At 42.3% G+C, this 21765-nt stretch overlaps 1 protein-coding gene across 3 annotated transcripts in view; it reads left to right on the top strand.

The window, feature by feature from the left end:
* The window catches only part of LOC110986023 (uncharacterized), a 47220-nt gene that overhangs the window by 12560 nt on the left and 12895 nt on the right, over window positions 1-21765 (top strand). For all 3 annotated transcript variants that reach the window (XM_087146054.1, XM_087146055.1, XM_087146056.1), the window contains 28 exons: window positions 712-832; window positions 1161-1328; window positions 1977-2183; window positions 2429-2703; window positions 2935-3079; window positions 3726-3935; window positions 4059-4209; window positions 4515-4798; window positions 5226-5426; window positions 6441-6573; window positions 8041-8220; window positions 8552-8670; window positions 8786-9076; window positions 9556-9721; window positions 10220-10435; window positions 11876-12087; window positions 12743-12848; window positions 13652-13768; window positions 14379-14517; window positions 14975-15155; window positions 15281-15557; window positions 16251-16440; window positions 16678-17005; window positions 17393-17512; window positions 17760-17888; window positions 18284-18568; window positions 18880-19023; window positions 19639-19816. In XM_087146054.1, the coding sequence (XP_087002180.1) occupies window positions 712-832; window positions 1161-1328; window positions 1977-2183; window positions 2429-2703; window positions 2935-3079; window positions 3726-3935; window positions 4059-4209; window positions 4515-4798; window positions 5226-5426; window positions 6441-6573; window positions 8041-8220; window positions 8552-8670; window positions 8786-9076; window positions 9556-9721; window positions 10220-10435; window positions 11876-12087; window positions 12743-12848; window positions 13652-13768; window positions 14379-14517; window positions 14975-15155; window positions 15281-15557; window positions 16251-16440; window positions 16678-17005; window positions 17393-17512; window positions 17760-17888; window positions 18284-18568; window positions 18880-19023; window positions 19639-19816 (5273 nt within the window). The remainder of the gene's footprint in view (window positions 1-711; window positions 833-1160; window positions 1329-1976; window positions 2184-2428; window positions 2704-2934; window positions 3080-3725; window positions 3936-4058; window positions 4210-4514; window positions 4799-5225; window positions 5427-6440; window positions 6574-8040; window positions 8221-8551; window positions 8671-8785; window positions 9077-9555; window positions 9722-10219; window positions 10436-11875; window positions 12088-12742; window positions 12849-13651; window positions 13769-14378; window positions 14518-14974; window positions 15156-15280; window positions 15558-16250; window positions 16441-16677; window positions 17006-17392; window positions 17513-17759; window positions 17889-18283; window positions 18569-18879; window positions 19024-19638; window positions 19817-21765) is intronic.

The following is a 21765-nucleotide window of genomic DNA, read 5'->3' on the forward strand; positions in this document are numbered from 1 at the left end:
TTTGGAAGGGACTTGTGACTGGCCTTGGGAAGGGACTTGTGAATGGCCTTTGGAAGGGACTTGTGACTGGCCTTGGGAAGGGACTTGTTACTGACCTTGGGAAGGGACCTGTGACTGGCCTTTGGAAGGGAGTTGTGACTGGCTTTGTGAAGGGACTTGTTAAAGGACTTGTGATGGACTCGAATGAAACACTAGGTGTACATGTAAGTCAAAAGATATCTTCTGGCTCAGTTTGTTTGTTGTTAATCGTTCTATTTAGAGTGTTTTTGTCCTTGTTTGTGTACTTTCTGCATCAAAATTTGTTTGTGGGAGAAGGGAGGAAGAGCTTTTTCTGGAAAAGCCGAATAGTAAGAATGCTTGAATGGCACTGTCCAGAGGTTTCAGGTTCAAATCCCAAGTTGGCAAACTTCTCAGCTCATTTAAATCTCACCTGACATGTAATCTGATGTGACCCTTGGAATGGAAAAATAGTAGCTGAAAAGGGTATCTGGCTTTGTTTTTCAACCTGCAGAAGCCAAACGGATGTAAATGACAAATATTTCTGACATTTTTTAACACTTTAATTGTGAACCCAACTGATGCGCAAAGTGGGAAATACAACTGACTATCCAGTGAAATTACAGATCTCCAGTGCAGCTCAGAAATTGAAACTTATTATTTTCTGGATGAGTCAAATGGAACGTAAAGACTTTTCCTCCCCCCCCCCCACAGTGTTGCATTTAGGACATACGACATTCACAGCGGAGTCAGGACTATCCACTGGCGTCTCTGGGACCCCGTCACAGAGACAGAGTATGGAAGCCAGACAATTCCTGCCAGGAGAATCAATGCGGTATGTGCGGCAAGACAGACTTTGAATATTTTACTCGGCTTGAAACCTAGTGCCTCAAAAAATAACATTCCTGCCAAATTCATTTTTTTGTCATAAGTTCATCAATGCAGTGTTTTGAAAGACCTTATAACAACTTTGCTCGTTTTCAGGGAAAGCACATCAAGTGTGCAATTCAGTTGGAAAAAATATAAGTGAAACAGAGTTAAACAATGAAAAGGACAATTTCTGAACATTTCCCTTTAATTTTGTCATGTCCTCTGCTTAAGATAATTATTCATAGAGATTTGCAGCGCATTACATTAACATAGTGCATATTTTGCAATTTTAGGACACGGACTGTGATCCAGTTAGCTGTATGTGTGTCCCGATTGGTGACTGTTATGCCGCAGACTACGGATTTAATCCAACTTTCCACATTGGTGCCCATGACACTGATTACTTCATCACTCTGACGGTTACCAACCATGCCAGACTGGTAACAACTCAAACAATCCGGGTATGTGCAGATTAGACCCAAAAGCAACTTTGGACTATTGAGATTTCTTACCATTTTAGTTGGGGTGAGTTCGTGTCAGTTTGCATTTGCAATTCTCAGGTCGGATCGGTTAGGAAAAGCCGTCGTGGTAAAAAACCCAATAAGTGTAAAAAAAAACATGCAACAGTGTGAAAATTCAAATGGTTCATATTACCACAGACTGCAGAGTCACAATGCCTGGTATAACGAAGAGTTTTCCTCTGCTCTACTCATTTCTACACTCCAACCAGGACTTTGAAAGAAATACGTTTTAACACTTTTCTGCTCTCTCGATAATTATTCCAGAAGAATTTATGCAATGTGTATAAGTTTGGCTAAAACTCCCCCCCAAACAAAAAACTTTTCTCTGGTCGATCTAGATATTTTTGTTTTTACAGAGGGAGCATGTTTGATTTTAGGTCTGTTCTTGTCGGTTTTACTTCAACTTTTCATGGGTTGTGGTTGTGTTTGGTTTTAGGGGAGCTGATATTCGTTTTCAGGTTGGTTTGGCTTGTTCAATCTGACCCGATGCATCAATCACGGCAGTAAGTAGCTGGTGCATTAATGCAGACTGTCTATGTATAAATAATTTGACTCTGCACATCATTTATAACTTTGTCCGACTCGCAGGTGACAGTGGACACATCCGCTCCCCAAGCCGGTGTGGTGCATGATGGGATACGTGGATCCAATGAGGTGGACTTTCAGGAAGGCAGTGACCTCTCGGCTCACTGGGAAGGGTTCTTTGACAAGGAAAGTGGCGTCAAGTTTTACCAGTATCTGTTTGCCACATCTTGCTGGATGCATGAGGCCGCAATTGGAAGAGTCAGAGATGAGGTAAGTTGTAAATGGACCTGGATTTTCCTTGTGTGAAGGCCTGACTGAGTGAAATTGTCTTTTTCACATATTGATGAATGGCCAGTTTGAAGCTTTCAAATTGTTGATAAAATTTCACATTGCTAATAAGTTAAGCTTATGTATCGCTCAATTAGTTAAGCAGTGAGCACAATTCTTTTGTGACAATGATGTTGGGGGTGAGGGGGACTGTTAGTGGCAATTTTTTCATGTTACCATCTCTTCAGATGACAAGGACTACTTCCACTCATGCGAGTTGGACAGCGCCCTCTCCTGGCCGATACTACGTCACTGTCATTGCGTACAACCGAGCCCTGGAGCCATCAGAGGTTGTCTGCTCTGATGGCGCCGTGATCGATGGGAGCCCTCCTGAGTTGTCTCAGATCGTCATTGGCTACGTTCGGATGTGGCCGGGACTGGCCAAGGATGCTGAGGGTCGGACGTGGTATATTGATGAGCGCCGTAGGAAGACGGAGCTGTTTAATGCATCCAGTGGATGCAGGTAGGCTGCTCCTGAGTCCAAAGATGATAGGCCTTCTTATCACACTCATTTTGCCGATACTAGAGCTTAAGAATGGTGTTCATGAAAATCATTTGGAGACTGCTGAGCTTGTGTCTTTGAGCAAGATACACCACAGTGATGGCTCCTGTGCACTTGATTCCTTTCTTGTGTACCTGAACTGCCAAGGAATGTCAAATAATTTCTCACACGTCACTCTTGTTCTGCATCTAGTTCCAAGGCTGCTATGGTAGACGATCTGTCTGTTTATCCTGAGATGGTCAGCACCAATGACTCCTCAGTGATACTCCGTGGAGACCTGGATTGCCTGTGGATCCCAGCCATTGAAGAGAAGTTCTTCCTTCCAACTGACAAACACGTATGTTTTCTTTGATCAGATCTAAAAAAAAAATGGTCTAGTCACATAGCTTGATGTTCCAGAACTTGTTACAAAATATACTCAAGTTTATATTTCAGCTGGGGCAATTACTGATGGGTAAGCCACATCCAAATGTCATGGCTATGGCTGCCATTAATATACCAGTTGCCAGCTAGCAGCTGAACTTATTCCAATAAACATGTTTGATAATATGAAACCTAGCCAATTATTTCAGAAGTAGCATCAGAATAAGATGCACCATGGTAAATAGCTTGATCTGGCTTACAGGGAACAATGATATATTTTGCCCGTGTACTATCCGCTCTGAGCGGTAACAAAAGAGGGCGTGTTTTTAAATGAAATTAACAGTCCTGTGGTACAAACTTGCTGCATAGGCACACCTGTTTATGCGCATTTAATGTGGGGCATACACAGTACGTACAACAAATTTATTCTGGATTGAATGGTCTTCCACGACGAATGGATTGGAAAACTTTGTATGAGTCCATCTTTCTTTCGTCGGTGAAGGTGCACATCATTTTAGTGTCGATAGTTCTAAATGGTTTGGATGCCTAGTTTGCACAAATGGTAAGAAGAAATCCCCCCAGCATACATTTTCATTGGCATTTTGTGTCGTCAATGACAGGTGAATGTTTCCTGGATGGGAGAGGATCCCGAGAGCTCCATCTACGACTACCAGATTGGGTACACCTTAGATCACAGGCCTGACTTCGTAGCCAGCATATCAACATCAGGTCATGACCACTTTGTAATGTACCATCCCGATATCAGCCACGGGTCTGTTCTACATCTGATTCTGACGGCAGTGAACAAGGCCCAGCTATCAACGACCAAGGTGTGTACATGTTATGATCACTATACTGGACTTAGAATAAGAAATGATATGGTCTACTACTATCAATAACCATGTATACTATGGTACTAGTCCTCCGTGTTGATGTTGTCTTGGTTTGTGCAGGGGATCGGTCCAGTTATAGTGGACACCACCCCACCCATTTTTGTTGGGCATGTCGCTGTCCGTGTGGAGGGTGAGTACTTAGTTGCTGAATGGGGAGACGACGGCTTCACTGATGATGAGGATACAGGCCTGAGATATCAAGTTGCCATTGGTGAGTTTATATCAGACCTGCCTCTATTAAATGCCATTATTTTCTTTAATGATTGTGTGCATTTTAAATGGGTTGCCTGATGGGCCTTTTGACTTTCATTTCAAGAAAGTGTTCAGTGTAGTGGAGAGAAAAGTTGCTCTAGCAACATTGATTAAAATTGCATATAAATCACAACTTCAAGGATTAATTTTTCCCTCTTGCGATGTTGGACGTTTCCTCATACTGCAATAACTAAGACATTGACATTAATGTAATCAGTAGAATTTATCTTTCTTCACACAAATTACTTTCACGCATCATTGCAGGTAGCAGCCCAGGTGGCACGGAGACCCTTTCTTACCTGACAGAAAAATACTACAGAATTGGTCCGTGTTCATCCCAAACATCCTGTGCGGCATTCTCATTGGATGACCTAAACTGGCATCTCCATGGTGACCATGAATATTACGTGTCTGTCAGAGCACAGAATGGTGCTGGATTGACAACAGTGGGGATCTCATCTGTTTATAGACACATTGTGCAGTTGCCATCCCTGGGCGTTGTATTGGATGTTGCTCCGCCAGGAGAAGAAGTGGCTGTGGACTTTGGGGTAATATACGCTGAAAGCAAAGCTAGCTAGTACAAATGATTTTTTCCTAAACCGATAGAAAAAACTAATCAAGCTATTTCCATAAATTACTCAATCAAAAACCAATACTCTCATCAACGATTAAGGAAAGCTCATACTCAGTCTGATCGAAAGTGAATAGGATCACGAATATTTAAAATTTTTCACAAAGATTCTTGTGGCAAATCTGCAAACAATAAACACATTTTGACAGTGGCAAATTTTGCTGGAAATATGTTTTGACGTCAAATCTTGTTTGGATTTTGACTCAAGTGAGGCAAGAAATGGCTTTTAGACAGTTCATTGTTTAACTTCAATAATGGTAGTAGCCAAATAGTTCCAGTCAAAGGGAAACCATAATTAGCCAGCCAGCTGATTTCTGCTGTTCTGACCTGTCTCTCCCTGATAGGTTGCCCAGGACATAGACGTGCAGATGGACATCACCAGCATCTCAGCTCGGTGGTATGGCTTTGAGCATCCCCATCTTGATATCAGCTACGAGATTGCCGTCGGATTGGAAGGTGACATCTCAGATGTCAGTGGTGGTTACATCGGTATTGGCAATGTAACTTTCTATCATCTGGACGGACTGAATCTTACTCTACTCATGGTAAATAGGGGAAATGCACAAAACTTGACATGACCCTGGTTACATGCATTTCTTGAAGGAAAGCATAGACTTTTTGAACTCAGTCTCAGATTGATCTCCAAGCTGCACATTTGAGCACATGCCACACATGGGCGAAACTGGGGGGGGGGAGAATTGAACAGGCTACCCCCGCCCCAATTTACTTGAAGGCCTACTTTAGTTTTATTCATTTATTTATTTGCAGAAGCAATCTGTTATTTGCCAAAGATGGAGCATCTTCACCAAACAAAACTTGCCCTCATATGGGTTTCCGTGTCCTTAGACACAAGTTCCGCAGGGACTCTTGAGGAATCAAACCCCTCGAGACAGGTTTTGCCCCAACGTAATTGTGGGAAATGCCAAGTTTTGCCAAATTCTTTGCAAATGGAATCAAGACTTATTCCCCAAGAGTATATTCCAGTGTTCCAGTAAAGAGTATAGTACAGTCTCGCAGGCTGTGATTCCTCAAGAGTCCCTGCGGAACTTGTGTCTAAGGACACGACAACCTTTGTTTGGTGAAGACTCCCCATCTTGTTTTGTCTTTGTTCTCTATTCATGTCACCATTTCTATGCCCAGTATATCTCTTAATATAACCTTTTTTTGTAATTTGTAAGTATGAGTTTCTGTTTTTAATGTTCGTATCATGCCCTGAAGTGTGTATCTCATTTTGATCTCTTGTATATTTTAAATAGTCAAACGTTTTACCTTAAATAGTTAATCTACGTCTTTTACTGATCCACGACCAGATGTAAGGCAGCAGGTCTATGGATCACAGTAATTTTATTGCTTTTGCTGCCCCTGGCTCATCTGGAAGTACTGTTCTGTTTTGTACTGTACCAATTGTTCTGTGTTATTGTTTTGGCCAAATAAATAATAATCATAATGGTTGTCAGTTTTGGCTGTCGAGAATTCACAGACTGTTTTGCTTGCTTGATGTGATTCAGTTTGTGGTACTTATGTGTAGCCATTTTTATTATCTCGCTTTCCTCAAACAGACCTATTACGTGACCGTCCGCGCTATCTCTGAAGCTGGCAGTGTCTCCGTTACCTCAGATGGTCTCAAAGTCATTCAGGAGGGTCAGTTATTGGAGGGAGCTACAATCAAAGATGGGCTTGGCTGTGGTGAAAGTGAGGCCTTTGGTTTGTCACCATCTTTTTCCTTCAGATTGATTCAGGGTTCAGGGCTTGCCTTTGCAAAATCTCGATTAGACTCGGAACATGTATGCGTAATATTCTATTTAAAATGCTGATGTAACATTCATGACCTGTTATACTAGCATCCTCAGATAATGTCCCCAACTCTCTAACAGCTATTTTCCCAGCGCTATAAGGTTCCCAAGTGTTATGATGCTTCCTAAGAATGATTGTACGGGGTGTCTTAAAAAGGGAAAGGAAGATGAATGCGCTTGATTCTTGACTGTGACCAAAATTGTGGTAAACGGTAGCAATTTTCTGTTTCATTTTGACTTCCTCTTTTGCATGACACCAAGAAATCCAAATTTTCGTCACATGTGACTGAGCACGAAGTGGTTTAATGGACCAAGTCAGAAAGGGCTTTGCACCGAATAGCTGTTTTGATGTTGAATTCGTACTGTTCAGAGATGGCTTTTTTTTCAGAATAACACAACCTTTGCTGGAATCTCCAAATACATGACACGCATTTAAAAGTGATTAGAACAAGGGCAGAACTTATCATTGAAAGAAATGGGGGACATGTTGAAGAACACTGGGCTAGGCTTCAGTGTGAATAAGCCCCTAACAGTGGTTGTCTTTGAATTAATGAGTTTGGTAGTGTTCTTAGTGCTTTATATGCTGTGCAAACCTGTAATTCATCTGGTGCAAAGCCATTTCTGACAGGATCAATTAAACCACTTCATGCTCAGTCGTGTGTGAGGGAAATTTGAATTTCTTGTTGTCACATGAAAGAAGACACACTGAAACAGATTATATCTACCACTTTAACTAGTCACATTCATGAAACAGATTAACCAATCTTGATTTTCTTTTTCTTAGACACCCTGTATAGTGAATGCACATGAACCATGGAATGTGTTGTCCTACTTAATCAGGCTGTCGTAATAAGTACTTCTCCACAAAGGAAACTGGTAACATTAAAACAGGAAAAACAGCATAGATATACATGTACATTGGTATTAAAAAAATTTGAAACATCAAAAAACTATGAAGTTTTCAAGGATTAAACACAATGTCAGCCAAACATGTTAAGAAAACAGTGAAAACAATTCAAGGAGTACAGAATTTTGAATTAAACAGGAAATTAGACACCATTGGTGAACAATGGCAAAAAGGTATTGTTTTACGTCCTTCCACCGCCTTGTGTTGTTTTATCAGTATTTTTATTCACGAAAAATTGCTGAGGCTCCGCCATACCTTTGCAGTGCCTCCAAGTGTTTTTTAAAGATTTGTACAGTGTGGACAGCTTCAGAGGCACCAACTCTGCAAGGAGTATTCCATCATTTTTATGTTTTTTTCGCAAAGCTGTGCAAATGACGTCACCCCTTGCTACAGCTCATCTCATTAGATCAGCCCCTCTAGCATCCCCCACATTCACTGATTCTTGCCTCCTTCTTCCAGTGTCTGTTCCTCCAGGGTTGTCCCATCACTCATCTGCTGCTGATCAACCCTGTCAGGATGACATCACCTACCAGTCCTCCACCTCCGACATCTCAGCTCGTTGGACCATCCCTGAGATGCTGCAGCCCTTTGTGACTAACATCCGCTGGGCGTTCGAACAGGAGATTGAGATTAACTTAGGTAAGTCTGATGAAAAACTTTGATGTTTAATCAGAATTAATCAAATTCTTAGTTCGTAAATAATTCTTTTATAAGAATTCATTACATTCTGAATGCCGTTTTCTTACAAAATAGAAATAAAGTAGCGAATAAGCTGCCCCAATGGCTTTAACTCAACTGAAGTGACCTAAACTATGCAATACTTACATGTTTATAGTAGTCCAACGATTTGATTACCTTGCAGTCCCTCCCAAAGGAAGTTAGTGTTTTGCCATACCACGATTCTCTTAACCGTATTGTATTAACCTCATATTAAACTCCGTAGGGTTCTTTTTCTTTCTATCACTCACAGGTTATGAAAACCAAACAGTGGTGTGGACCACATTGCTTGAGGATGAAGATCTGGGCACGGCATTCCAACATGTTGGGGCTGGTGTAGGGTTGGAAGGCGGAGCTCACTACAGATCAAAGGTAATGGCTTATTTCTATTTCCATTCAAATTCTGCTCTTCAGTGTTGCAGCTGAGTGTGGATGGAGAGAGCTGGTCGATAAACTGTTTTGGTTCATTTTGTGTTTTATTTTCCAGGTTCACTTTTGCCATGTTAGCATTTGCTTCCAGCCCATCATGACTGATGGATTCTGGGTATTGTCCGAACCTCCCGAGGTCGGTCAGGTCACAGTAAGCAACATTGAGTCCACACAAGGCAGAACAGAGATCCACGTGGCCTTCCAGCCGTTTGCACATGATTACGTCCTTCATGACAACCCTCAGGAACTGATGGATTTCTATGAGTGGAGCATTGCTGAAGATGGTAATGACGGAGCCCTGCTGAGTCAGTGGACACGAATCCAGGATTTGACGATTACTGGAGAAATGGTGAGTCTGTATTTGTTTTTTTCGCTTCTTTAAGCAAGTATTATGATTAGTAATGAGCAAGTATTGCGATTCTTTAGAAGAATTACAAACAGCCAGAAAAAGTGCAGAAAATGATGGGAAAAAAGTTTACATATTTTGGACAGATAAAAAAGCCATTTTTGACTACGACAAAATATGGAGAGTACATTCTAAGAAACGTATGTTATATAGAAGCACCATCTTTAAAGGGAGCATTATACATTCACTGGCTAAATTGGTTTCATTTCTTTAAATCATGCCTGAAAGGCCAGTTCCTTAAAAGCAGAATGGTAGATAACTGGCCAATTTGTTAATGATTCCAACTTTGAGAAAAACCTTTAAAATCTGCCCAAGAATCATAGTACAAAAGATCAGGACGATAACTGTCTGTTTCTTGCAAACCTGGTTCTTGAATGCAACATGCTTGTTCCAAACCCCACTTCACGTCTCTTGCTCCAAAGGCCCGCTTCATGGCCTTCTACAGTGGACAGTTAGACCTGGATGTCTGTCTTCGGCTATCAGTCAGAGGCTACAACAAGGCCGGCCTATCCTCCATCGCTAGCACAGAGATTGTTAACTGTGACGATGTGACACTTGTCATGCCCCATGTTGTCATTGATGCAGATCGTAAGTTTCCTTTTTGCCATGTAGCAACAGGCGTTACCAGCTGGGTCCACATATGGATTAGGTTTTCAGTTGCCAGGGTATTCCAAGGATTTTACCTACAACACTTTTCTAGGGTTTTTCGCTCACCACTACATCCAGTCAATTCTTCTCATTGTGTCCTTTCTACCAGTTTCTTCAGACTTGTTAGCTACAGTGCTTAAGGCATTTTGGAGGAATCCTTGGTGTCATTACCGGAAAGAATTAATCATAATTTTAATAATATGTACCGGGTAAATACAGGCCATTAGTATACACACGCATGGTAGACGACCAGCTTGTGTTTATGCAGTCACAGAAATCCACCCACATAAAGTCCGAGAAGTTTGTGGAGGCACACCGTGAGCAAACTGCACACAGCCTGTTGTGGTGGGGTTAATTTCTTGAAGTTGCAACCTTGCAGCCAGCTTCTTTCAACTTTGTCAAGACATCCCCTTAATGGCTCTGTTTCACTTATAACAGATGAAGTTAACATTGAGCAGAATGCAATGTGGCCCGAGCCAGACAAGAACTACGTCTCGTCTACGTCCTTCTTATCAGCCGTCTGGCCCACACTGCGCCACAGGGACTACTTCTGGGCAGCCATTGAGGACGCTGGATTGACAGACTTTGGAGACTTGGACAAGGGTCTGCAGTACCCGTGTGATCACCCAAGGGCTATCTCCTGTGGCAGAACAGGTAGAATAATGAATTTGAATGATCAATTTTTTATTGTTTCGACCACCACTTCCTGAGGTAATTCGGAAACAAATACCATGATGAACACTCAGTTTACAGTTGTTTTAAATGAAGATTTATAGTTTGCATATGGGGTACAAGCCGCTCTGCGGTGCTGACGATGTCACGTAAGTCATCGCACCTGCTGCACTGCAGAATAGCTAGTATATGTAGAGTATATATGTGGTGCAATTCTATGTTCACTTGACTTTTCTTTATAGTGCTGCCAAACCTCTTATTACAAATCTTCCAATCCATTTTGTTAAATACTGGCAATATTTTGTCTTCATGCTACAGGCTTTTGAACCTTTGTGAGCAATTTTAGTGTTATGGAATTTCGTCCAAAATTCAAACATGTTGGAGTCTGGAAATTGGGCAAGAATTCAGCTGAGTTACCTGGTACCCTTGTAAAAATCTCAGAAAATCCCACAGAAACATTGCAGAAGTTCTTTAAACTTGATAAATTCTAGTATAAAGTCATTATTACTTCCACTTCACATACTGAACAAAGAAATTATTTTGGGGTGCATTTTAAAAGATTTCAGTCTTGCCAAATAGCATTTTACCAGAACTTTTTAGTGATTGATTGAAACTGTCATTTATGAATCACTACGTTAGGAGTTTGATTAAATTTTACCTTTTGTGAACTCTTAACGTTAGAGGCCCAATAAATGCCCAAATTGAAGTGCCCAGTGTTGTGGTCAGTGCCACCTCCAGGTATGCAATCTTCGAGAGTAAGATGCTCACAAACAGTGTTGTTATCAAGCCTAAACTTTCCTGAGTCCTCGAAATTACCAATTTTAAGTTGGCAGGCTATTAGTGTCCATGCTGGGTGGGCCATGCAGCAATTCCTTGTGCTTTTTTTATTTCAGTAGTCCCCAAATAACCAGTGAAATAATAAACAACATGGATTATGCAACCATAAAAGAAAGAAATTAACATACGCACCACACGATTTGTGAGGTGTGAACGGTACTTACCGTACATTTACAAGTCTACTGAGTCCCTCTGGACTGGTTTCCTTTATTTTCGACACCTGAGTAGAGTGAACTGTAAACAACAACCAACGAAAAAATGACTGCCTTGTCCCTGGAGAGCTTGCATGTGTACGTCTGGCCAGCGGGCCGGTCAGCTGCTAGGGCTAGGCTGAGTTGAGACATGACACGGCAGGGTGTTTAATGACTGATATTATTTTTAATATGGTGCCATATAAGCCACTCAGAGTATATGCCGCAGTGTAGCTAGGTTATAGTCATGAACCGTTGTGCCCAGTGTATGCAGATCCTGTTAAGATTTGAACATGAATGATGTATGGGACTTGTTATTAAAAAGAATGAACCAACATTCATCAAAATTGGCATGGAAGATAGCATTAGAAAGTTGTTTTTTCACTTTTTGTAGATAAAGAGTTTGTCAGCATCCCTGATTTGGCCCTTTCACATGGGAAGCGTTATCGTATTTGTATCCACGCCGATGAAGTGACTTTAAAGCATGAACTTTGGGAGGAGCTCCTTCCGGCTGTATCCAGCTGCAGCGATGGCGTTGTCGTGGATACAACCCCACCAACACCTGGCTCCGTGTGGATCGGTTGGAGTCAGCATCAAATCTATCAAGTAATTACTTCCATTTGTGGTTCATCATTTTCCAGCTTTGTCCCCAAAAGTTTAATTTCATTCCTGAAAGGTTCACATATCAGTTGTTAGAAAACGGTCACCGCTGTGCATGATTAGATTGAGCAAGTTGTTCTATTGGAGCTGTGAGCTATGCTGCATGAAAGCCTACACATGCATGATTGCTGTACCACATTGCCTTGGCTTTGGGATTTCATATTTCACGCATTTTTAATGGTTAGTTTTGCAGCCCTTTCAGGTATCAATTTAGTTAAGCTATCTGGCATCAAGTGAGATTCAGTGTCTTGTTTGTTTCACACGGAATAATAATCTGTGTTGATTGGACAACGGAACCCAGGAGTCGAGAACCAGATCTGTGTGAAACAAGCAGACCCTGAAATGAATATTTTCCACTTATGTTCTTTTCAAATGATCCAGCTTAGCATTTCAGTAGCACACACTTAAAATTAAGCACATGGAGGTGGGTTGATAACCTAATGCAAGGTCACCCTAAAAGGTCACCCCAAACATGTACATTCTCACATCGCTTTATCCTGCATGAAATACCAAACTGGCTTATCCACTTTGGATAAAATGACTTATTTGGACAAAATTTTGCAGTTTGAATCTGGCTTTTGCCTTGTTTTCGTGTTGACAGAGTTCCGTCTCTGAGTTGGTGCTCCACTGGGAGTCGTTCACTGACATAGAGGAACACGGCTTCGCCCGTCATCACTCTGGAATCAAGTACTATGAATATGCCATTGGTAAGCACTTGTCCATTCATGATGTAGAGTTCTGTGTCTGAGTTGGCACTACTCTGGGAGTCATTCACTGACATTGAGGAACATGGCTTTGCCTGGACACGTCAGCGCTCTGGAATCAAATACTATGAATGTGCCATTGGTAGGAAGAGTTTTTCATTTGCTCGTCAATCAACGTCATACTGAGCCCCAGAATTGCTGTCTACACAAGAACCAATCAGAGCAGGATACTCGCTCACAGAGGCCCTCAGTAATGATGGGAGTATATTGCGGGTGTTACTTGTTGGCAAAAATTGTCACTTAGTCATTAAGTTCAGAAGTCAGCACGGAGCCTCCACCATCCACTCTGCACCAGAGTGCAAGGCTGGCGTGCTATTACACACGGCCATGAGGTCCCTTTGGTAAGCCTTTTGCGAGTTAGATTTGAATAAAATCTGGTACATGGAGTTCTTTATAGTCACATGAACATAACCATTAGAATTCTCCATACTAAAGACTGTCGCTGTACCTCGTGATTCGGGGCAAGCTTTTTCTTAGTTACATAAAAGACACCTTGCACCCAGTCACTGTTTTCAATGGATGAGAAGGGCGCAAAGGAACTAAAGGAACCAGAGATGGTGGTTACCATGCAAAAGCTTGCCACGAATTATTGAGGTATAGCAACAGTGTCTTTAGCCTAGGGAATTCAGATTGTGTTTATGTGCAATCAGATAATTCCGTGTACTCAATTTTATTCAAATTTAACTCGCAAAAGGCTTTGGTCAGCAAGTCCTTGAAGTGTGTGGTAATTAACTCTTTTATGGCAGGTTCGATGTGGGGTGGCAGTGACGTAAAGGGGTTCACTCGAGTTGGGATCACCAACGGTGTCATCGCACACAAGCTGAGGTTACAGAATGGACACAAGTACTATGCCACAGTGAAAGGTAAAGATATGGGTCACAAAAGGGTTTCTCAACTTTTCTGTGGTAGATTGTGACTAGATCAATATATTTATTTGCTGCTTATCCATCTGAGCCATTCACACCAAGTCTGATTGTAAAAAAAAGGCAACTTGAGTCTGAAGTGTTGGTATTTAGGCACCATATCAAATTCTTATCAGGTAGGTGTCAGACAGAATAGCCCAACCGATACATTGATTATCATTTGGCTATCAGGTGAAGTGTTCTCAAGCGGCAAATTGTTACTGATAAATGCCTTTACATTGCATTACTCCCAAGGCTATGTGGTTTCAGTGGAGCAACACCCCTCTATTAATCACTCAACACAAGTCACTGTTATGGGTTGGATGGCCCTGTCCTATAGTCGACCGATAAGAAGTTTGAAATGATGCCTTAACATCATGTGGCAGACTGTGTTTTATTGTCTTGTTACATCTAGTTTTTGTTTTGGTCATATCGCGATCAATCAAATAAAGACTGCCCGGTAAGATATTGATTACAATATAAGTGATTTGAAGTCACACCTCGAGCATATTTATGGGTTGCTTCGTTCCATTTCAAGTGTTTCTGGCATTGTTCATTTTCCTCCAATCAGCAACTGACTTTGTCGGCCTGTCTTCCCAAGCGATGTCAGATTCAATAGTCATTGACACATCTCCTCCTGTTGTCAGTGAGGATCACACGTTGGACATTGGTGGCAGCTTCATCCGGTCGACAACTTCCATCTCGGCAAGGTACACTGTCAGACAGTGAAATCCACAATTAAACAAGCTTTCAGACACATTGTGGAAATGCCCAACCCACTTTGTTCCTCCTAACCAGGCCAGTGCTGTTCAGTTCTTCCTCAGCTTTGTCATTACTCCATTTTGACCTCATGCGCAGATATTGGAGAAGTAAAAGTTTATTTTAGCAGGTGCCTGTAAATCGTAAATCGTACAAACCTTAAGTCAGGCTGTATCCGAAACGGGCTTCCAGAGCTACGGCTAGGTCTATTGTCTACGCATCTCCACGCATCTCCAATGGAGCAAAGACCTAGACCTAGCTCTAGACAAGAGATTCGGATGCAGCCTCAGTTTGAAGAGATGGACACTAACAGAGTTAATTTCAAAGTTCGAAAGTATTTCAACATTTGCATAAATTATTGAACATTATTTACATCCAGGTGAATTTCTTGGTCATTTTGTTTTTCAGTTGGGAGAATGTGTTCTCAGACAGGGAGAGTGGCGTAGCATACTACGAGTGGGCCGTGGGGTCACACTCAGGCCATGCAGACATCATGCCTTTTACTAGAGAGGATAAAGAGACTGGGGTCAGTGACTCTTTACAACCTTTACCCCTCCAAGAAGGTCACTCGTATTTCATCGCTGTAAAGGTAACTTGTAAGCAATACACTTCGTATGATTTGCCCTTGTTACATAGCAGGGGATTCAGACTGTAATGATAATGATGGAAACTATTTTCCCGATGAAATCTATACCTATTTTGTGCTGTTTGCAGGCCATCAATACTGTGGGTCTGATCACGCTGAGGAGTTATGGAGCTTTCACCGTAGATGCAAGCCCTCCAGTGGCCGGCCACGTCTTCGACGGAGATCTGGTGCGAGTGCCGGCCAATCATAGAGACCGAGACTTCCAGGAAGATCGCACTGAACTGAGAGCATTCTGGGAAGGGTTCCACGACCCGCACAGCACCATCCTGGGCTATTCATGGAGAGCTGGGATGTGTCCCGGGTGTTCCGATGTCGTGCCTGAGCAGCATGTGGGCTTGTACACTGGTAATTTCCAAACGTCAACACTGAAGTTATTTTAAAAATGGATTTTGGTTCTACATATCAAAGTTAAATTCTGTCTACCAATCAGTCAACTTGAGTCAGCTATAAAGCATGTGCAGGTTTATGTGCTATTTGCACAGGCTGTTCCAATCGCACACAACCAGTTTTCTATTTGAATGCACAGTCTTCGTGTTTACACCAGGTGTGAGCTTGATATGGTCCCTACAAACCTCTCTGGGCTCTCTCTTCTTTGCCTGTGTCAGGGGACTTGTAAACTCAGATTGTTTACTAACTTAATAACTTGTTTATGATGGCAATGCAATAGTGGCTCACAAAAATGCAGAATCAGAAACTGTTTTGTCATTTGAGAGAGATAAAGTACAAGGTACATGTAGGTATGCACCAAGATTATGTATTCCTCTCTCTTCGCACTCTGTTTTGCATTTTGTTTCGCTGCATGTGGCATCGAAGTTGGTAGAAAAAAGTCTGTGAATTTTCTGTCATTTTAAATGGATGATGAACCCACTCTAATCTTGGTTTTCTTTTGGTCAGAACAATGATGTCACAAATGCCCAACTAATGACCAGTGCAGAAATTAAGTAAGAAATCAAATTGTAAAAAATCAGATTGTGAAAGAATGCTCCCATAAACCTGTCCTTCATAGATGATAAGTCTGTGTGTTTCCTTCGCTGTCAGATGTGGTTGCTGAAAACCTTAACCTGGTGCCTGGTCTGACCTACTATGTGACGGTGACGGCCTGTAATGCCGCTGGCCTGTGTACCTCAGTGACTTCCGATGGCGTCATGGTAGATGACTCGCCTCCATTGCCAGGGAAGGTGTATGATGGTGGCCCTGGCAGTGATGACATAAGCTACCAGTCTTCACGGTGAGAAACATTGACAGAAACTTTTAAAAATTGTAAATCGAAAATGTGCAAACTACAGAGAAGATGTTATCGCACAAGTTGTAGTTTTTTGTTGGACCTACAAAACTGGGGTCTGCACATCGAAATAGGCTTCAAACCTCTGGTTTCTGTTTCTCTGCTGCTGTTTAACCAACAGGCTATCCAGCCCTTTACATATTATGTAATCATGGCTCTCGCATTCCTTGGTTGTCTGTTTAGGTTCCAGCTGCGAGCCCATTGGTGGGGTTTCCATGACCCTCACTCCAGCCTCTCCCACTTTGAATGGCGCGCTGGCACTACACCAGGAGCTGAGGACATTCTCCCCGCTACACGAATTGAGCTGTCAGAGGATGCTCTAAAATTCCTGCCAGCGTCACACCAGCTGCCCGTAGGCGCTGACATCTACATCACCGTACGTGCCTATAACCGGCTCGGCATGTGGAGTGAGGCTACATCTAATGGGTTTCGCGTGGATTCTAGCCCCCCTGATGTGGTGGACACACCTGCTGTTGATGAAAAGCAGGGGATGGCAGTCCAAAACACCCAGGTAAGAATTTAAAAGGATACTAAAGAGTACAGTTCTGTGTTGCACAATGTACAAATATAGGACATGTGTCTCTTCTACATATTGAAGCTGAAGAGAGCCATTATCTGTCACCAAATATAACTATTCTTACCATTCCACACGTGTAAAAAATATTGTTATATAATGCTTGACTAGAATCTTATTTGTGTACAAGCGCAGCACAGATTTTCACAATTTCAGCTAAAACTAAACTTTAATCAACGCCAAGAGCTGTGGCCGTGCCTCCCATTTCATGGGTATTTGTACCAGTCACACCAAGTAAGTCCGTGACTCACGATGATGAATAAAGCTTCCGAGTGCATTTGTCATTTTCAATTGATATGTGAGACACTGTTGTTCATCTTTTAGGTTCTGCGTGACCTCCTCCACTTTTCCTGGAAGTTCAATGACCCTGAGAGTGGTATCAGCGACCAGTATGTGTCGGTCAGCACACACCACAATGGAGACATCAATATACCTCCAATTAAGGTTAACTTTTGCCCTGACGATTTTACTGTTGATGAAGTGTGCTAAGATGGACTTTGTTGGAAAAAAAGTTGACCGAGGCTGAATTCATTGAATAAAATGAAGTGTTAGCAAGAGCAGTAACAAAAATTGTAATGTTTTGACAATCGGAGGAAGGTTGGTGCAGTGTGAAATTTAACTCTGAAAGGGAAACTAATGCTTTCAATTCCAAAAACTTTCATAATCCAGTGTCCCCTGCTGTCATTTGCAGATCGCAGGAAGTGAATTGGACCACACCTTCACCAATTTGACATTGCACGAAGGAAGTCGTTACGTCATAACTGTGGTGGCTTGCAACTTCGCTGGCCTCTGTACGGAGGCCAAGACAGAATCCCTGCTGGTAAGAAATGTGTGTCCAAAAGTTCATTCTTTCATAAGAGCTACAGCTCATGTTGACCGGTGTGACATATCCCCTGGTCGCCCCGCTTCCACTACCTGTGCCTGGTTGAATGCATGATGTTGCATCCATGAAGTCATGTGCCTTCAACGCTGTCTTCATGTCTGTTCACATTCCTAGCTACCCCTATTTCTCCTACGTTTTCCATCAGTAGGGACATTGCACCACTTTGGGAAATTTCGGGTGTTACCTATGATTTGGTCTATAATTGCTTCTCACCAACATGACCAATGTGCACTACGGCTCTGCTCAAACGACCATATAGTGCAATTTTTTCTCTGACCTCCCTGTCATCACTCATATTTTGCAATTTACTTGGCGTCATTCATCATTCTCAGGTCGACGGTAGCCCACCTTCCGTCGGGACGTTTGCCGTGGATACAGAGAGTGCCGCCAACTTGAACCGTCATCGCATCGTCTGGATCGATCCGCAAGAACCAACCCAAGGTAGTCCCCCACCTCCTGCTCGTCAGCACTCTGGCTGGATGACGTGGCTGGAAGACACCAGCACCTCCACTGGTTCCTTAGCCCTGGCCTGGCTGGGATTTGCCGATGTGCACTCTGGTATCAGCCACTACTTGGTCTCCGTCGGACGCACCTATGGTGGCTTGGAACTCACTCCGGTATCTTTGCACTTTCCCTAAAATCAACAAGTGATGACCACAGTTAACATCAACATGAATGACAAAACTTAAATTTTGGGAGGAATTGCCCATAAATTATGAAATCTATAAATGAATCCCTGAACAAATTTCTACTGTAACAGTGTCTCTGAGTTTTCTGAACTGTGACTGTAGGTTTAAATTGGAACGGTGAGTTTTTCAAACAATCCAGCTCTGTGAATTTTACCTGTGTTGCCACTAGTGTCATGTTGGTTACTGGAAAATGAACGTTCATTTATGAACAATTGACAATTTTTTTCTTATTTCCCAAGAATGGACCAATCCGTGTTGACCACAGCAATGACGGCATGTCATTGGACGAGGGCATCGCACAGACAGCTGTTATATCAGTAGAGGGCAGTATAACAGGCTTATCTCCTCCGTACCTCTACATCTCCATCTGGGCCATTAACAGGGTGAGTGTAGTGCTTCCATTGAAATCCTGTGCAACATTTGCTGTTCTCTCTGTTTATCCATTTAAAGTTTTCATTAAAAGCATGTTTGAATGGAAATCCTATAAATTACCGATTACTCTGTCTGTATCAGTGATATGATCATTTTGTCTCTTCTTTACAAAATTATGGCTGTGTTTAGTGTACAGCGGGATATCTTCCCATTGTGTCTCTTAAAATTTGATAAAGAGGAGCCAAGTGATGGAGCATATTATTGGATAAAGCATTATTTATGTGGAAGAACCCTGAAAAACATAACAGATTTCAAATGTAGTGTTATGCCAACTGTCAACTGGGGTTCAACAGTACATTAAGCTCCCTTCAATATGACACAAGTAGAGCATGGTATACCAAAAAGCAGAGAATGTGCTTTTTTGAATGCATCATTAGATTCATAAAAATGTGGACTTTGCACAAGAAGTTATAATAGGCCTTGGCATTCCAAAAGAATTGTTAGAAAAATTATATTGGCAACTGGCACAGAAATTCAACAGTATGCACCTTCATCCTGGTATTGGAAATTTTGCCAACAGGTTTAGCGATCAGTTCTTCTTTGGTTTTATATTATTTTCTCCTAAGGTTGGGTTACTAAGCAACCGCCATCACTCAACATTTGAGGCCTCTCCCACTTCACCCAATAAGGGCTCCCTTGTCCTGCTGCGAAGCTGCTCGGCAGCGACCTGCGAGGGCCACTGTGCGTGCGCACCCATCGACCGAAGATGCGCACCAAGTAGGACCTGCAGTGATGTAACCGGAAGTAAGCAGAGTTTTGTGAAGGATGCAGCTTTCGATTAGGAAGAAATATGAGGGAAATGACTCTTTCTTGTACAGAAGGCCATTTAGGAAATCCACGAGATTCAAATGCCCGTCTTTAATGTGATTTAATAACCAGTTAAGGACAGGAAAAAGAAACAGGAAAAAGATATGCCCCTTAAAAAGATGGAAAAATTGGTGCGGGAAAGCACCCACTGCGCCACATTATAGATTGGGAGCCAGCGGAATTAATGGTTCATTTGCAACCATGCTGTATCGTAATTTTTGGAATATAAGACGCCCGGATTATAAGGCGCAGGGCTCGAAAATCTTCAGATTAAGATTCAAAGCTTTGCGTATAAGGCGCACTGTGGTATAAGGTGCATCATCACGTGCGTCGGTAGATCGTTGCAACATGAAAGACTACCGCCAAAATGGGCCTTCCGCGCCTGGAGCTAGTTCATGTGTGAAGGGAGCATTCCGAGTTCGGCGAGGCTCATTTGACCGCACTTCTCCATAAAGGCCCTTTGTAACTTCAAAGAAAAGGCTGAAATAACGTTGTGACTCTTGTGCCTGTACGTCAAAGTAAAAATATCGCCAGATGCTCCATTGTTTATTATAAATCAACAAGGCATTTGTGACCTGTATGCTATTATTTAACCCAGATAAATCTTTTGTCCACCCATTGCTCCGCGCGCCCTCTAGAGGCGACAGCGGCGGAATGGCAGTGTTGCGTGATAAAATATTCCCGCGACTGGGTAAATGCAGAAAAAATGTTTCTCCCCACAAGTGGATTACCAGGAGAGCGTTATAAGGTACTAAAAATCACAAAAATGGTTGCATAAAGAAGGACAAAATTCTTATAGATGTGGTAGACGTGAAAGATTCACAAGCAATAAACACAACACACAACATGAAAACGGACAGACGCACCACAGCGATTTGCGTGGTGTTTGACAGATACTTACGGTCCACGGTTCCGGTTGTGTGACTGGTAGTTGGTTGCCTGCTACTCTTAGTGTCAGATCTATGGCTTTGCACGGTCACCAACGAAAAGAACTTTCGGCTGCCTTACCGCCGGCCGCGCGTGGTATTGAACATGACTACCGCATCTTTCACGGTAACGTCATGAAGGTAGTCCCGATTCTTTCAGGCCGGTTCCACCTTTGTGTTTTGATCTAGGCCTACGATGTTTCCAGGTAACAAGCGATTTTTCATTCTCAAAGGATGCAAACTTTGTCAAAAACAAATTAGTGTTTCTACACATGAATCTCAAGTTTATTCTTCAAAGCTCAGCATATAAGCCGCCCGGATTACAAGCCGCTCCGACCATTTTCACGGGCAAAATCAAGGTATAAGCCGCGCCTTATATTCCAAAAAATTACGATTCATGTCCACATCCCACTGGAGAATTTCCAATTCTGGGAGGCTCGCACTCAGAAAAAGCACTGTCTTTTTGGCCTGTCCATTTGTTTACACTGTTCATCTTGCATCAGTAGGATTAAGCTACTCTCCCTTTAATCCTTCGAAGTGTAAGTGCTGTATGTAGCATGTACATTGTACTAATCTTGTATGGCACTTCACGCTTCAGTGCACGAAATTACATGTAGAACTACTAGTGAATTCAAGGATCACTATGCAGTTGTTTGGCCAAAGGATTTAACTGATAAGAAGCTGGGGAAGGTGTTGGAATAAATAGGCAGTGGAAATCAGGCTTCTCTCTAGTGGAGTGATTCCCTCACATCTCTACACCTTGAATAGCCAAATGGGGTGAGAGGTGGCCTTGTTTTAGTCCAACCCCAGTCATCTTTTTTTTTTGCAGTTCTGTAGATTTTTTCTTTTGTTGCAGGAAAGAAAGAAATGATGGTTTATACTCGGGAAACAACATTCAAAGAAAATGATTAACATGTAGTGTCACGTTACTCTGCACTGTACCTCCATGATTATGGGCAC

Source organism: Acanthaster planci, linkage group LG14 (assembly GCF_054643075.1).
Source record: "Acanthaster planci isolate LZ-2023a linkage group LG14, COTS_SCS, whole genome shotgun sequence".
Lineage (NCBI taxonomy): Eukaryota > Metazoa > Echinodermata > Asteroidea > Valvatida > Acanthasteridae > Acanthaster > Acanthaster planci.